The 14,862-nt window shown below is 39.6% G+C and overlaps 3 protein-coding genes across 3 annotated transcripts in view; all 3 read left to right on the forward strand.

Annotated features, from left to right (window-relative positions):
* Positions 1-5,968, forward strand: part of LOC102194511 (poly [ADP-ribose] polymerase 6-like) — a 7,786-nt gene extending 1,818 nt beyond the window's left edge. Inside the window, exons 5-22 of the mRNA XM_013909540.1 lie at positions 294-384; positions 471-537; positions 648-797; positions 881-1,022; positions 2,845-2,976; positions 3,431-3,526; positions 3,627-3,719; positions 3,801-3,926; positions 4,020-4,085; positions 4,235-4,302; positions 4,559-4,607; positions 4,768-4,880; positions 4,987-5,059; positions 5,187-5,256; positions 5,335-5,414; positions 5,517-5,580; positions 5,658-5,742; positions 5,872-5,968. Of these exons, the coding sequence (XP_013764994.1) occupies positions 294-384; positions 471-537; positions 648-797; positions 881-1,022; positions 2,845-2,976; positions 3,431-3,526; positions 3,627-3,719; positions 3,801-3,926; positions 4,020-4,085; positions 4,235-4,302; positions 4,559-4,607; positions 4,768-4,880; positions 4,987-5,059; positions 5,187-5,256; positions 5,335-5,414; positions 5,517-5,580; positions 5,658-5,742; positions 5,872-5,968 (1,662 nt within the window). The remainder of the gene's footprint in view (positions 1-293; positions 385-470; positions 538-647; positions 798-880; positions 1,023-2,844; positions 2,977-3,430; positions 3,527-3,626; positions 3,720-3,800; positions 3,927-4,019; positions 4,086-4,234; positions 4,303-4,558; positions 4,608-4,767; positions 4,881-4,986; positions 5,060-5,186; positions 5,257-5,334; positions 5,415-5,516; positions 5,581-5,657; positions 5,743-5,871) is intronic.
* Positions 5,969-8,776: 2,808 nt separating this feature from the next.
* Positions 8,777-9,460, forward strand: LOC102212880 (ribonuclease P protein subunit p25-like protein). Its single transcript, XM_005728037.1, has one exon. It carries the CDS (start codon positions 8,813-8,815, stop codon positions 9,458-9,460), a length of 648 nt encoding a protein of 215 aa, XP_005728094.1. The 5' UTR covers positions 8,777-8,812.
* A 1,883-nt stretch (positions 9,461-11,343) lies between these two features.
* On the forward strand, positions 11,344-14,765 carry cox5aa (cytochrome c oxidase subunit 5Aa). The gene is made up of 5 exons (XM_005728038.1): positions 11,344-11,517; positions 12,605-12,721; positions 13,918-14,039; positions 14,132-14,253; positions 14,349-14,765. Exons 1-4 carry the CDS (start codon positions 11,445-11,447, stop codon positions 14,243-14,245), a joined length of 426 nt encoding a protein of 141 aa, XP_005728095.1. The 5' UTR covers positions 11,344-11,444; the 3' UTR covers positions 14,246-14,253; positions 14,349-14,765.
* Positions 14,766-14,862: the final 97 nt, after the last annotated feature.

A 14,862-nucleotide genomic window follows, 5' to 3' on the forward strand; every position in this document is an offset into this window, starting at 1 on the left:
CTCATATTTTCAAGCACAGAGAGGCAGATCCTAATCAAATGAAAAGAAGTTAAAGAGTCTTGTGAATTTAAAATTATGCATTCTGGGAACAGTATGGATTAAGCTTTTCCATTAGTTAGATGTTTTATGTTATCACATTTATATCTATAGAAGAGACCACGTTTTTCTTTTGTGACTGTGCCTCTGTGACAAATGGATGTCTGGAACCTTCTGACCACAACTGCACATGCATTGGTTAAAGTGGCATATTCGCATGACACCTGAAAGTGTTGACATCTTTTTGGTGTCCACAGGAGGTGGCAGCCCAAGCCTGGAGGATTAATCTATCGGAGCCTGTCGTTATCCGTCTGCAGTTTTCTATGTCTCAGTATCTGGATGGACCTGGTGAGCAGCAACAATACATCCACATGCAGAATTCACTTCAGTCTAAATCAATGTGACACTTGATCAAGTGATGTTTCCCACTGCAGCACCTTCAGTTGAGGTCTTCCAGCTGTCTAATAATGATAACTTCAGTCTTGGGAAACAGTTGCAGAAGTGAGTGTTCATAGATTAACTGCTCCAACAGGACACATCCACCCTTTTTATTTCAGTCATAGCTCATCTGAAGATTGTGTAAAAGCCAACCTTTCGTTTTTGTTCTCCAGTATTCTCACAGTTTTCATATCTCGGGTGTGGAAACACCTTGCAAACGACAACGCTGTAACTGGGCAGAAGAGGAGTCACAGCTGGTTCAGACCAAGTGGAACCATCAAGAAATTTTGTGCAAGACTTAGCACCAGGCTGCCACTATCAAAGTATGAAAGAGTTAAATGACACAGCTGTTTTACTGGCTGAATCCATTAGTGCATGGATCTATTCACTCCTGTCTAACAATCAGCAGGCTAAAGGAGCTCCAGGAGCCGGCTGCAAGACGCCGGATCATTTTACCAACAATGAAGCTGAACCGTCTCACAAATCATACAACTTCCTACACCATCAAGAATCCCGGAGAGCTCTTCACCTCCACGCCCAGCGGAAAGGTGAAGGAAAATATACTTCAAAATACATCGATGTGGAAAATTGGTGTGTGTGTACATATTTTCTATCTGCAACTGTGTTTCAGGTTCAGATTCTTTTATTGATAGCCTTAGGTAGATTTGTTTTGACGCTAATTGAGCTGACATCAAAAACTATATTCACATATACATGGTAAAAAAGGAGAAAAGACAGAGTGCTCCAGGCTTCACTAAAACAACAACTTCAATCCCTGAGGCTATAAATAGCACAAAAAGGCTAAAAAATGAAAAAATCTAAATTAAACGATTCCAATTAAAATGAATTAATAGGTGGAATAGATGTGTGCACAATTTGATGCTCTGTCATCTTCCGAAATACAAAGACTAAAAGTAAAAAAAAATTAAAACTAACTCAATAACAGATCCATCAAACAGCGTCTTAATGATGTGAAAGGTGAACAGTTTCCACAAGCAAAACAAACTATCAAAATTCAGTCTTGCATCAGGAATAATCCCTGTGCACATATTACACAGTATGACCCTTAATGTTTGTGGCATCAAGTGTGCGGGACTTTTTTCATTTGGTCTTTAACATGTTGAGCTGGAGATCAGACTCTTCAAACCACCTGTTCAATAACCGATCTGCGGCTGGTGTCCAAAAGACTAATAATGGCATTTAATCTGCATACGTTAAAGTGTTTGTCCTTTCAAACATCCTCTGACACATGTTCGTGCATCGTATAAACAGCAAGGAGGACAGGACACACCCTTGTGAACCAGCAGATGACCTGACTTGGCCAAACAGAAGCCAATTCACTGTCTGCGTTCTGTTAGAAAGTCCAGATTATGACTTAACTCAAATGGACTTAAAAGCCAACAAATTAAAACATGACTGAATGGTGTTAAATGCAGAAGATAAAGCAGTAAACAGTAAAGAGTCTGACATGATATCCGTCTCCTTCCAAGGGTTTAAGGAGCAAATTAAGAAGAGTGAGTGTGGAGGCTTAGACTCCTCTGTGAAGGTTATACGCAAACAGTCTTTCAAAGATATTATTAAGACTGAGGTCAAAGCCTCTGGTTGAAAATCACTGCGGGCTTTGGGGTGACTGGAATTTGGTAACAGGGACAATTTCAGCATTCTTCCACACACTGAGGACATGTATAACTTTAGGAACTGAATAAAAGATGTAGTGAAAAACCAGGCCCAGCTTGTGTTTAAGCAGCCTTCCACATTTACTTGTCTAATCCCTGACTCTTGTTTACCGTAATATGAAGAAATTCCTTTACAACTTCACTAATATTAAAATGCTGGTTGTCCCTTAATGTGTGGCTCAGTTTCTGAAAGTCTTTGCTGAAATCATATATGTCAAACGGATAATCAAAGCAGTAAGAGCATTGGCAAATTCTCTGTCTGAATGGTAAAACCCTCTAAAATGCCATGCGTGCTGGTCTTTGCTTTTCAGCTCTTTGGTGGCTGCCTGCAGCTCTGATGCCTCTCCCTATTGAAAAGCATATCTCTTTCTTTGAATTGTGGACTTAACTACTTTCGTAACCCATGGCTTATTATTTGAGTACTTTAAACCCTCTTACATGGAATAATCATATCTCTGCAAAAAGAAATATATGAGCATTATATGTCCACAAAATTGTCCAGATCACCTCCACAGGATTGCTCGAAAACATCCCAATTAGTGCATTTAAAGCATTCCTGCAGGCAGAGCACTCCTTCCTCAAATCTGTCTTTGATGTCAGCAATCTGGACTTTATTTCGGTCTTTCCAGAGTTGTTACCTTTTTTTTAAAGTTCTGAATATAGAGTGATATTGTTTGTGACCCTTCTTCCACAGAGGGTGATGGTCTCAGCAGTGAAATCATCAGCACAGCTTAACACTAAACAGCTGATGGAGCTACTCTTCACATCCCAGGCAATCGGGCACTGTAAGACCACACCAAATCTGCAGCACGGCTTCTTGGTGCAGGTGAGAGCTTACTCTAATCTGAGGGTTCTGCTGGAGTTCTCTTGGAGTTCTCTTGCTCATAGGGGATTGTCTGAGTTCTCTTAAATAAATAATTTAGGGTCTTAACTTTGCAATATAAAAGGCTTTGAGTCATTTATTGTTGTGAATTGGTGCTACTTAAAAAAAACTGAATTGCTAGTTAAAACTTGCGTTTGCTAGGGGACAACCAATCACAAGATAGTTGGCTTGAAGAGAGAGAAGCTACTGAAGGGCTGGTGCAAGGCCTGGGATAAGATAAATAATGATTAGTTTGAACTGTGAATGATGGAAAGCGACACTATTAAGAGTCCAGTTACAAAATATGGAGCTGGAAGCAGGAAAATTGACTTTAAGCATAACATTTGAGCAGGTTTGTGTTGATTTTGAATTATTTTCTTAGAAAGCTACTTTGCCTCTGTTTTCTTTGTGTGCACAGATAATGAGGTATGCTGAGCAGAGGATCCCAACACTGAATGAATATTGTGTTGTTTGCGATGAGCGGCACGTGTTTCAAAATGGGCCCATGCTTAAGGTGCGAGCTCTCGATAAATAATTAGCTGTTGGTTGAGCAGCTATTCAGTAAAACTGAGCCTTGATTCTTCGACAGTATTCTCTACGTTGTGTGTTTGTAGCCAGCGGTTTGCACCAGGGAGCTCTGTGTGTTTTCCTTTCACATGCTGGGGGTTATGTCTGGAGCGACAGAAGAGGTTGCCACCGGTGCAGAGGTCGGTAAGCTTTTAAATATTTTATAGCAGGAGTTATTACAGTATGGGACATGAGTGAGGTAATAATCTTTGCTGTTGCAGGTGATCGACTTGTTGGTAGCCATGTGCAGAGCTGCCCTTCAGTCTTCACGCAAGAGCCTTATTTTTGAACCGTACCCTTCTATTGTCAATCCACACAACCCCAAAACTCTCGCCTTTAGTCCAAAGGTATCAGCTGAATCAAAGTTACCACTGGCGTGATCCGTCGTGCACTATTCAGTGTGTCATTTTACTGATTTGTTTTCGCTTTTGTTGTAACAGAGCAGAAGCTATGACAGGCTGCAGAAAGCTCTGGACAATGTCTTGTTGGTCAGGAGGATGGCACAGGTGAGGTCTTTTAAAGTAAAATCTACACTCTCATTTTCAACAATTACACATCGGTCTGCTGAATGAGCACAAACTCAAAGCAGGTAAATGATTTCCTGAACTGGATTTATTAGATTATAATGATTAAATTGTCTTTAAATCATACTCAGGGTCCATATTCTGAGATTAAGAAGCAGCTGGACAAGATAGACCCTCTCGCACATCCATTACTGCAGTGGTGAGAGACTAAATCTGGATGTGTTTTTAGTTATTATTTAGTAGATCGCTGCATATCTGTCCTTTTGTTACTCACTCGCCTCAGTAGCCATTCATCGAGTCTAGTTCAAACTTGGCAAACGCATTGTTTTGGGCTAAGTAATTGCAGCGTTGCGTCTGAAGTCGTTTAAATGAAAGTGTTAGAAAAGAGTAACTTGAGTGAAATCCAGTTATATTTAGGTTAACATCTGGATTTGCTTTTGTGTGTTTTACAACAGGATTTTAGCAAGCAACAGATCGCACATTGTGAAGCTTCCGCTGAGCAGGGTATGCCCAAGCAGTCAGATTTATTAGCAGTCTAGCTGCAAGCTTTAAAGCAGTTGTAGACTAGTTAATAATTAGCAGCCACATATCAAATTTCACACTGTGCTTTCTATAATTTAATGTTTTTTGTTGTTGTTGTTTTCAATCAATTGCTATTTAACAGCAACTGACGTTTATGCACACACCCCATCAGTTCCTGTTGATCAGCAGCCCTCCATGTAAGGAGGCTCACTTTCAAACTGCCAAAAAGCTTTATGGCAGCACCTTTGCTTTCCAGTAAGTGAAGTCAAAGATTTTTTTTTTCATGAAATTTTCACATCATCACTTATACAGTATATAGAGCACGATCCATGCTTAGTAGATCATATTTCTCTTCTTTCAGTGGTTCCCACATTGAAAACTGGCACTCTATTTTGAGAAACGGGCTGGTTAACGCATCTTACACAAAGTTACAGGTAGAATATATAAATTCTAAATGCTTATTGTCTTTGATCACCGTCTGAAGTTACAGACAATTTCAACATAGGAAATTTTTATGTGGATGTTCAGACCACCGAAACCTCTCCCTTCTTTCTATTTTAGCTCCATGGTGCTGCGTATGGGAAAGGCATCTATTTGAGTCCCATTTCAAGCATATCATTTGGATATTCTGGTAAGAACTCTGTTTCTTGTCTGTCGATTACGAGTTCTTTTTGCATGTTTTTAAGAGTATTCTTCCATTTTTCTTTAGAGATGGGGAAAGGTCAGTACAAAATTCCTACCAGAGAAGAACTCTTGCAGAAATACAACCGAATAAACCAAATCAAGCAGGTCGGGTTGTTCACATTTATCTAAATGCTGCAAACATTCACTGTAGAGTACAATATCATTTTTTGCTTTCAGTATCTCATCTTGTATTTCTATATGTTTTAGGAACAAGTGGGGGAAGGCAGGTTTTTGCAAAGCACGAACCTAAACTGCGTTGCACTCTGTGAAGGTAAATACTGAAGACCCCACAAAGCAACAAAGATGTATTTAATTGCGTGTGACGTGATTTTGTCTATCTGTTAACAGTGATAACTTCAAAAAACCTGCAAAAACACGGCAACATTTGGGTGTGTCCGGTTTCCGACCACGTGTGCACGCGGTTCCTCTTTGTGTGAGTAAGACAAAAAGCAGAAAGCAAAAGCAAACAATGAGAAACAGTTCCAACATTTTTTTTCTTCAGAAAGTCAGAACTCTGGACTTTATTTGAGCTTCCTAAAAAGGCTGCTTTCTTCTTCCACAGCTATGAAAACGGGCAGGTGGGAGATATCGACATAAACACCCAAGAGGACAAAATCCAGCAGGAAATTTCACGAGTAATTGCTTCAAAGCCATGCTGAGAAAACCAGGATACATACACACATATGTCATTTTCTGTTCTTTATAATAAAAACAAAAACTGTGAGAATGAATATTGATTGTCTGTGGCTTTTTCTGGTTTAAGACATTAACATGAAACACGGAGCGCCTTGAGGCAAAAATTTACGTCTTGCACAAGTGAAAAACATTCAAATGATTTAAACAAAAACCTCAAAACTGAATATGAGAAAAGCATACACACCAAATGTATGCTGATGTTTATTGTGGCTAGCACAGTGGTTAGCACTGTTGCCTCATGCAAGAAGCCCCTGAGTTTGAATCCACTGGCCAGGGCTTTTCTGTGTGGAGTTTGCGTGTTTTCTCTGGGTACCTGCAGTTAGTAGGATTAGGTTAATTATTCTAATTTAGCTATAGGTGAATGTGAGTGTGAACAGTTGTCGAGTGGTAACCTGTCCAGGGTTAGCCCTACCTCTCGACCTATGACAGGAATAGACCCGGATGAGGACAAGTGGAAAAGGATTTATGGAGTGACAGCTATGTCCTAAATCCATTAAATTGGAGGAAAAAACAATGTGCATGACAAGTTTTATGCTAACCAGACTCTGACTTAGTTGAACACTCCAAAAAATAACTCTTTAAATTAACTTAAAATAATCATGAATAGGATTTCCACCTTACTAAATGTCTTTCAGTACTTTTGTTGGACTGATGTAATTTGCCTGGATTGGATCAACTCAATTAAATTAAGTTGGGCTCAACTGCAGTAAATAAGCTGAGTCATCATTATTTAATTAAGCTGGTCCAACTAAAGTACACGAAGTTGAAAGAATTGAATAATGCTAAAATAAACCAATTTAATCAGGTGGAAATCCTTTCCATGGTTTTTTATGACCATTCAAATAGTTTTTTGTTTGAGTACACAAACACATATTCACGTGTATATGTACATATACATACATGCACACATGTGCACAATCAAAGTCAACAAAATCTATGTGATATGAAATAAACAGTCAATCATCAAGTCCTAAATGGAGTACAAAAAAGTATGTACATACATGTTGATCCCTATTACATGCTCAACACTTTCAGATTGATCACATTCATCACCCCCTCTTCCCCTCAGCATTTGTATATAATCACCCTACAAAAACAGAGAGAAAAGAACAGGTATCCATATTGTATGTATCTAGATATTGTATGTATCTATTGTATGTATCCATATTGTATGTATCTAGCAGTTCATCTATAGATGTATTCATCAGACATTAATTTCATATTCTTCCAAAAGCATGTTTTTTAGAACAAACTAATGCTTGAACATTCCTGTAATGCAGGTTCACTTTAACCCACGGTGATATTAGTTTTGCAATATGTACTTTCTTCCACAAGATGGGGGTGTGACCAGTAACTCTAAGGACCTTTTCGATATAAATACAGCGGATCAAACCCCACAACTGTTATGTTATGAAAAACATAAACTGGAGACTGAAGGATGTTTAAACTGGGTACGCAGCTGGGCGCTGGAGCTTCTGTTCATTTTCCAGCAACACTAAACATGTCAGATAAAAATAAACACTTGGGGAGATTCTGGAGCGTGCGCAAGGCCTCCAGTGAACCACCTTCAAATATTTAATGAGTATTCTCGGGATGGGAATGCTCCTGTTAACTGATGTTTATGAAAAGCAGATAATTCTTCTGTAAAGCAACTTAATTTGAACAATGCATTTCATGCTTCTGCTGATTGTTTAACATGGGGTGCATACCATCCTGCGAGGCAGAAATGCACCATTATAACAGCATGCTGATTCCATATGAGCCCTCCAGCTGCCTCCTCACCTCCTCCCTTGGATCAGCTTCTCTAAAGAGAGCTGCAACCAATGCACCTCTGTTCCCATCTGGATACTGATTTTCTGTCTTTCTATTTAATGTACTTGTGGTCTGACAATAAAAAGTAGCAGCTCCAAGATGTGATTGTCCTTGTACATGTCATTTCTTAAAAAGAAGCACAACTTTTGTAGCAAGGATTATTTTGAGGTCAGCCCAGCAGGCGATGCACTGAAAGGAGGAGAGCTGTGAAGCTGCTGTAATAGCCCAAAGGAAGACATTTCTCTTGGACCATATGGCTCTCTGATGATAGCGCACTGGGAAAATAATCTTGAAAAACCACACTCCATTATATACTACAATGACTAGCATTGCTCCACATCTTGAGTGAGATTGGTTGTTTGGTGTCATATCTGCAAAACCGCACATTAAGAATGTCAGCAAAGTGGCACAATTGAGTCGAGTTCAGTTAAAACAAAGATTTATTTCAGCTGCGTGCCTTGATCTCATTAACTCGTGTTCATTCGTCTGTATAATTCAAGCAACCACACAGACAAAACCATTCCCAGATCCCTTAAGCCTTTTAACAAGAAACCCAACTAGCTGAAATATACAGACATTATTAAATGAGGCAAAATGTTGCATGTGCCTTTAAGAGCACTATGTCCCACTCTACATGTCTCTCTCTGAGCCTCATATGTGTCTGTTGGCATCAGCTGTCCTCAGTGCTGAAAAGAGCAAGGACATCTTTTCCTTCACTTCAGTGGGATTAGTGGAAGAAGTGCCCTCTTTATTCTGCTGGCTGCCATCTCAGCGCTCATAAAGGCAAAATGAAAAAGAAGCTTGGACGGAGAAGAGAGAGGATCAAGATAAGTGACAAGTTTAGATTACAGAGCCATTCAGCTTTTACTTTCTTAGAGTAAAGGAACAAGAACAATGTTTTAGATCCCAAAGGAGACATACAAATAGTCTGTTACTGCAGCTTCCCGCACTGTTATTTTGCTGCTTTCTAAGTAATGACTTAACCCAGGGGTCAGATGAACAGTGCTATATGTGGCACTACAATGGAACAGCAGCCTACTTCATTCAGTCCCTCTGCCCAGATCTCGTTGCCACTTCCAAAAACTGCTGGTGAGAACAACTTCAGGAGAATCAGCCGCACAGAGGACAGCATTCCCTATCCGATCCCAGGCTTCGCCGCAGACATCCTGCACATGCGAGTAAAAGGAGGAAGCAAGATTCGCAGCTTACTGCAGTTTGCAGCAGCTCGCATGCAAGGGGAAGTAAGAAACCCAAATGGGATGTCACTAAGACAGGTGGTCTTCACTGGCTCAGGCAGAGGAGTCACAAAAACTATCACCTGTGTGGAGATCCTGAAACGTAAAGTTGAAGGTCTGCACCAGGTGTCCAAACTCTACTATAACACAGTGAAGGAGGTTTGGAAGAGTCCACAGCCTGGAGCACCAGGTATAACCATGGAGCGGAGAGTTCCTGCCATCTGCATCTATCTATCTAAAGATCCTCTGGACCCCCAGGAGCCTGGATATCAGCCACCACAAATCAGCAGTGTTCCCACAGAGGATGCTGAGAGACAGAAGGGTCTGCGCAGGACGGTTCATGCTCACTCATCCCCACACACAGCCAAGAGACTCTGTCTGGATGATTCGAGTGCATGTCCTCCCTAAACCTCTGATTACTTCATGAGAAATAAGAAATTTTGCATTTGCATAGATTTAATAGATTGTTGTGTGCTCCGTTTTACAGCATGAAGCTTTCTTGAAGAAAATAATACCTCTGCATTTCTGGGGGTTTATCATGATGCTTATGTAAGGCATTTTGCTACAAAAGTAAACAGTTGTGTCTATAATGCTTCTCTGCAATACTTTGTCACTTTGTTGTGAAATGTAACAGGTTAACATAGGACTATAACTATTATTATCAACAATATCAGTAATAGATTTGTAGTCATAGAGGGGGAAATATTTTAATCCTGCTGAATTTCTATGTTGCCTCACTTACAAAGAAATGAACAGTCTCGGATTTTTATGAGAATTTAAAGAGCTAGTGGCTAAAATTCCTCCTGAGATGTCTTACTGCTGTGCTTACCGACAGTGATTTCTCCACCAAGTACTAAGTCATGTTTTGCTTGGGGATTAAATACTGATTTCAGTCAATGTCAGGCATTCAACTTTGATTTTTGATTTTGATTTTTGGTTAGTATTCTATCTCTCTTCATTAACATGAAACTACCTTAAAAATCAAGAACTGATCATTTCTTTGTAAACTTCTGCAGGGGATCAAATGATTATTTGCCCCACTTTATAAGCTGATGATGGTGTTTTAGTGTAGTTACATTAATAGTTAGTTTACTTGCAAATGAACAAGCAAACTCCACTGTGCCCAGCTGGGAAAACAGCTGGGGAGAGAAGCATACACAACAACCCATGCTAGACACTAATGACCACTGTCCGGGGTCATTCTGATGCAAAAAAATCAACCAGTAGTCATGGATTTGGTCATAGTCATTTTAAATATAAAGAACATGTTTTGCATCAGTTGTCTATATTCTGTTTTCTGCCTGTGGAAATAATTCATGTGCACAATAATGGCTCACAAGAGCATACGTTTTTGGTTTGTTTGACTGACCTTTATAATGATGGTACTCTTTTGTAGTAGAGTCACATCAATAAAAATGAATCATAAAGTGACACAGTGGTCAAGTGGTCACCTCACTAACCTCCAGGTTAGTTGGGACTTCTTTGTGTAAAAGCTGCATGTTCCACCTGTGTGTGCTTTCTCCCTCACAAGAGATTGTTATTTTTAGGTTAACTTTGAACTGGCAATCGGTGTAGTTGTTTATATCTGTGGTAGACCGGTGACCTGCATAGGTTATGTGTAATGCTCTAGTTCGCCTTTGACCCAGGCTGAATAAATAGTAAAGAACATGAATTTAATTGTATGCATCTTATTTTTGAGGTTTTAGTGTCTGATGACATGGAATGAAAGCAGTTTAAATGTCCAACATTGAAGTTTTGCACACACACCTTTTTCATGCATAAAATGTTCTGCTTTGGTAAATGGTAAATGGCCTGTATTTATATAGCGCTTTACTAGTCCCTAAGGACCCCAAAGCGCTTTACATATCCAGTCATCCACCCATTCACGCACACATTCACACACTGGTGATGGCAAGCTACATTGTAGCCACAGCCACCCTGGGGCGCACTGACAGGTGTCTTGCCCAAGGACACAACGACCGAGACTGTCCAAGCCGGGGCTCGAACCGGCAACCTTCCGATTACAAGGCGAACTCCCAACCCTTGAGCCACGATCGCCCTTTAAGAAAGCTCTGTGTCTTACAGTTTCAACTTGTGTGCAATTCTATCATCAAGAACCTTTGAAACATCTATTTTGTATCGTTCGCATTAAAAAGAAAGAAAGAAAAGATATCCCATAAAAAAATACTTCTCTGTGAGAATGGCATTGCAAATATTAACATGTTTTCCCAGTTCTCAGTCCTGCAATTTCTTTCTAGGGAAGTCAAGGGTAAATATGAGCTGCAGTTTGCGCGTGCGCAACAGGAGATTGCGTACGTGCCAGCCTAACACAGTTAGCACTAGCTTCCTTCGGACAGACCGCACCGGTCCGTGTAGCTCGCAGTCTCGCATCATGTTCAGAGCCGCCGTCCGACTGTCAGTCTCCGGTGTCCGAAGTTTAACTCGGACGCAACCAGGGAGCCGAGGTAATTCCTAATTCAGTCACCCATTGTAAATATATTAATCTGTAATTGATATAGTTGCTTAGAAACTGTCAGGGAGACAATGTAACGGAAATCAAGTGTGACTGTCGGCACATTTGCGGTTCCTTTACGGCTAAGCTAGCTAGCTTTTATTCAAGAAAAATCGCTATTTAATAAACATTACGAAACTGCATTATAATGATTCAGCCATGATATCCACATTTTTATTCAGTCCAGCTTTTTCCCACGTAAACTGTGGGTGTGGTGCTTTGAAAAATGTCCTGTCGTTCTTCTTGGCGGAGTTTATGTCCTTGTCATGACCCGGCTAGAAGGCTTCGTCTCGGGCCCTGTGATTGTGACTGCTGACGCTAGTTACTAAGTAGGCTAGGTGACTGCAGGAGAGTTCAGACAACTAGAATTCAACATCAAAACGGAGTTTGGCATAGATTTTTATGAAAACAAACAATACTTTTTTGCATAGTTTTGCATTGTCTTGGTGTTTCTTTCGGGGTCAAAAAGTCTAAATGAGAAATGTTCTTTGGGTTGCAGGTTAATTAGTATTAACATGATACCTGAGCACATGCCTAAGTCATATTGTTTCATTTAAATTGCTATTAAATATAACCTGAGGACCATGTGACAGAAATTTCCGGTATGTCACGTCCTAGTGTGTCAGTCTGCTACGTGCAGACTGATACACAAGGTAGGTCATATCAAGACGGTGGCAGCGATCCAACTGCATCACATTACAAGGAAGAATTTGTCCTTTTTACATCGCAGATACAATTCCCGGCCTCTTTATTAGATACACCTATGAAATTTAATACTGGCGAGTGCAACAACACTGATGCCGGAATGACTGCATTTTCAGTTTTAGTTGGTTTGAAGAAAAAGTTGTTTTTATTATTATCATTATTATTATTGAAGTTAGAGTTGGGGTGGTAGTGTAAGTGTCCCTAATATTTCGCCCGTCATGTATGAAATTTTTAAAATATGATGTAGCCTGGTCCTTCCGCATTTACTTAACATTCACTGTAGGTTTCTTTTATTAGACACAAATCACTGAAAAAAAATCTGTCTTATCATGCAGCTCTTCTGGCCTCAAGGTGTTATTCACATGGGAAGCAGGAGACAGACGAGGAGTTCGATGCCCGCTGGGTCACTTATTTTAACAAGCCAGATATTGACGCATGGGAACTGAGAAAAGGTACGTTTCTGGAATATAGTAATGTTGAATCAATGTAATCATTGGAATTGTTATTCATTGCTGAGGTATGTTTGTCTTGAGTCAACAGAAGTTATTAAAAAAATGGCCTTGTACAATTTTGCATTAAGAGGCTTAGTGAGATTAAGATTTAAGTAAACAGTCATAGTTTGCAATATAATGATTAAAATTGCATGTTTGCTTTGCATAGTTAACAAAAATGATTGAATCTGTTGGTCAGAATCTGTTTACATTTGTTTCGATTCATTTCCTATTGTAAAACCCATATCATAACAATGTAAAAACTGAGCTTATTATAAGAAAATCAGTTTTCCTGATGAGACATTCACCCCTGATATTGTTTTAGTTATATAGACTGATAAAACTCATCTATATTGTTAACAGCTGCTAAACACTGACAGAGGCTGTGTGTAGTTTATAAATAAGCACTAGACAACAGTGGTTTGTCTAAATCAGCGGTCCCCAACCTTTTTTGCGCCACGGACCGGTTTATGCCTGACAATATTTTCACAGACCGGCCTTTAAGGTGTCGCGGATAAATACAACAAAATAAAACTAGTACCAGTACCGAAAAAAAGAAGATTTATTCACAACACACGTGAAAACACCCAGGAAAACCGAATTAACGATAAAAACGATAACAAAATAACGCTGAAAACCGATAAAAACCCTGAAAACCATACATTTCACACCTGAGCCTCAACTCTCACGGCCCGGTACCAAACGACTCACGGACCGGTCTGAGGCCCGGGGGTTGGGGACCGCTGGTCTACAGTATGCAGGTTTATGTCACAGCTGATTTATAGAATATAACAGCCTACCTATGTCCATTAAATCTGTCAAACGTGACAAAAACAAATAAAACCTTTTTGTTTTTGAGTCTTGGATTAATACAAATTTGATCCATTAGTAAGTAATTTTGGCAGCAGGGTGGTGTATGGCACCAGCTCAAAATAGACTCCTCTGATAATTGAAACAGGGGCATGTGCCCATTAAGTGTTCGCTTCATTTATAGAGCGCTTTGGTAAAGAGGGATTTAAAATACTGCTTCAAGCTACACCGAAAATAATTTGATGAGAATGGTTAGTCGTTTTATTTATTTGTTGTTTGCGCTCAGATCCTTTAGAAGTCTTTTTCTCTGATCTCTGGTTTAAATGTGTTGTGACTGCTTGTTTCAGGGATGAACACATTGATTGGGTACGATTTGGTACCTGAGCCAAAGATTCTCGAGGCTGCACTGAGAGCCTGTCGGAGGTTAAACGACTTGGCCAGCGCTATCCGAATTTTGGAAGCTGTGAAGGTGAGAGAAAAGGCACATGAGAGAAAATTGCCAGCCAGAGCCTTTGTAGTCAGATAATGGTGATTAATGGGTTTTATTGTTTATTTCCTCAGGACAAAGCCGGACCCCATAAAGATATCTACCCGTACGTGATCCAGGAGCTGCGGCCTACTTTAAATGAGCTTGGCATCTCTACACCTGAAGAGCTCGGCATTGACAAAATTTAGCAGAGCAGGTAGTAAAATCATCTATTCAGTCATGTTTATTCTCTTCCATGTGTGTTATAAGATGGCTGTTTAACAGATGTCTATATATGTTTGTTTGTTTCAGATCAAAAAACATACCCTGGACTCAAAACCCTCTTACTTCAATGTTTGCCTCATAAAATGCGTGCGATATTTAATTTGGCCTTTATTAAGTTCTGTTGCTTGTAAAATATTGTTGAACATAATAAAGGAAACTGTATCTTTGAGTGTCACAAGGATATGGAATATTTTTCAATAGTCTGAGTAATTGTTGGAGCAATATTTCATTACACGTTGCTTTAATAGAGAACAAAGTGTCACCAAATGGTACATGTTGTCCGAGTGTGTGTCTTGTAAGATTCACATTTTACCACCAGGGAGCAGCATTTCCATATGAATGTAAAATCATTCTACTGTACTCAATCTACATCTGTTTTCTTTTTCTTTTTTTATTTCAGGGAAAATTTATGTGCGGGTAAAATAAACTTGTTCAAAGGAAAAATTGTGTGATATTATTATGAGCAGATGTCTGAAGTAAAATGTATTTTTCCTGATAAATATCTTTTTATGGTTGTTTGTCCCTGTGTGTTGGCCCTGCG

Source organism: Pundamilia nyererei, unplaced genomic scaffold (genome assembly GCF_000239375.1).
Source record: "Pundamilia nyererei isolate P.nyererei 1_Seehausen unplaced genomic scaffold, PunNye1.0 scaffold00027, whole genome shotgun sequence".
NCBI classification, from domain to species: domain Eukaryota; kingdom Metazoa; phylum Chordata; class Actinopteri; order Cichliformes; family Cichlidae; genus Pundamilia; species Pundamilia nyererei.

Bases quoted from the DNA above. Each gene is read 5' to 3' on its own strand.
- cox5aa (XM_005728038.1), top strand. From the start codon at position 11,445: ATGTTCAGAGCCGCCGTCCGACTGTCAGTCTCCGGTGTCCGAAGTTTA. The intron at 11,518-12,604 runs GTAATTCCTAAT...CTTATCATGCAG, and splicing joins GACGCAACCAGGGAGCCGAG to CTCTTCTGGCCTCAAGGTGT. The intron at 14,040-14,131 runs GTGAGAGAAAAG...TTATTTCCTCAG, and splicing joins GAATTTTGGAAGCTGTGAAG to GACAAAGCCGGACCCCATAA.
- LOC102212880 (XM_005728037.1), top strand. From the start codon at position 8,813: ATGAACAGTGCTATATGTGGCACTACAATGGAACAGCAGCCTACTTCA.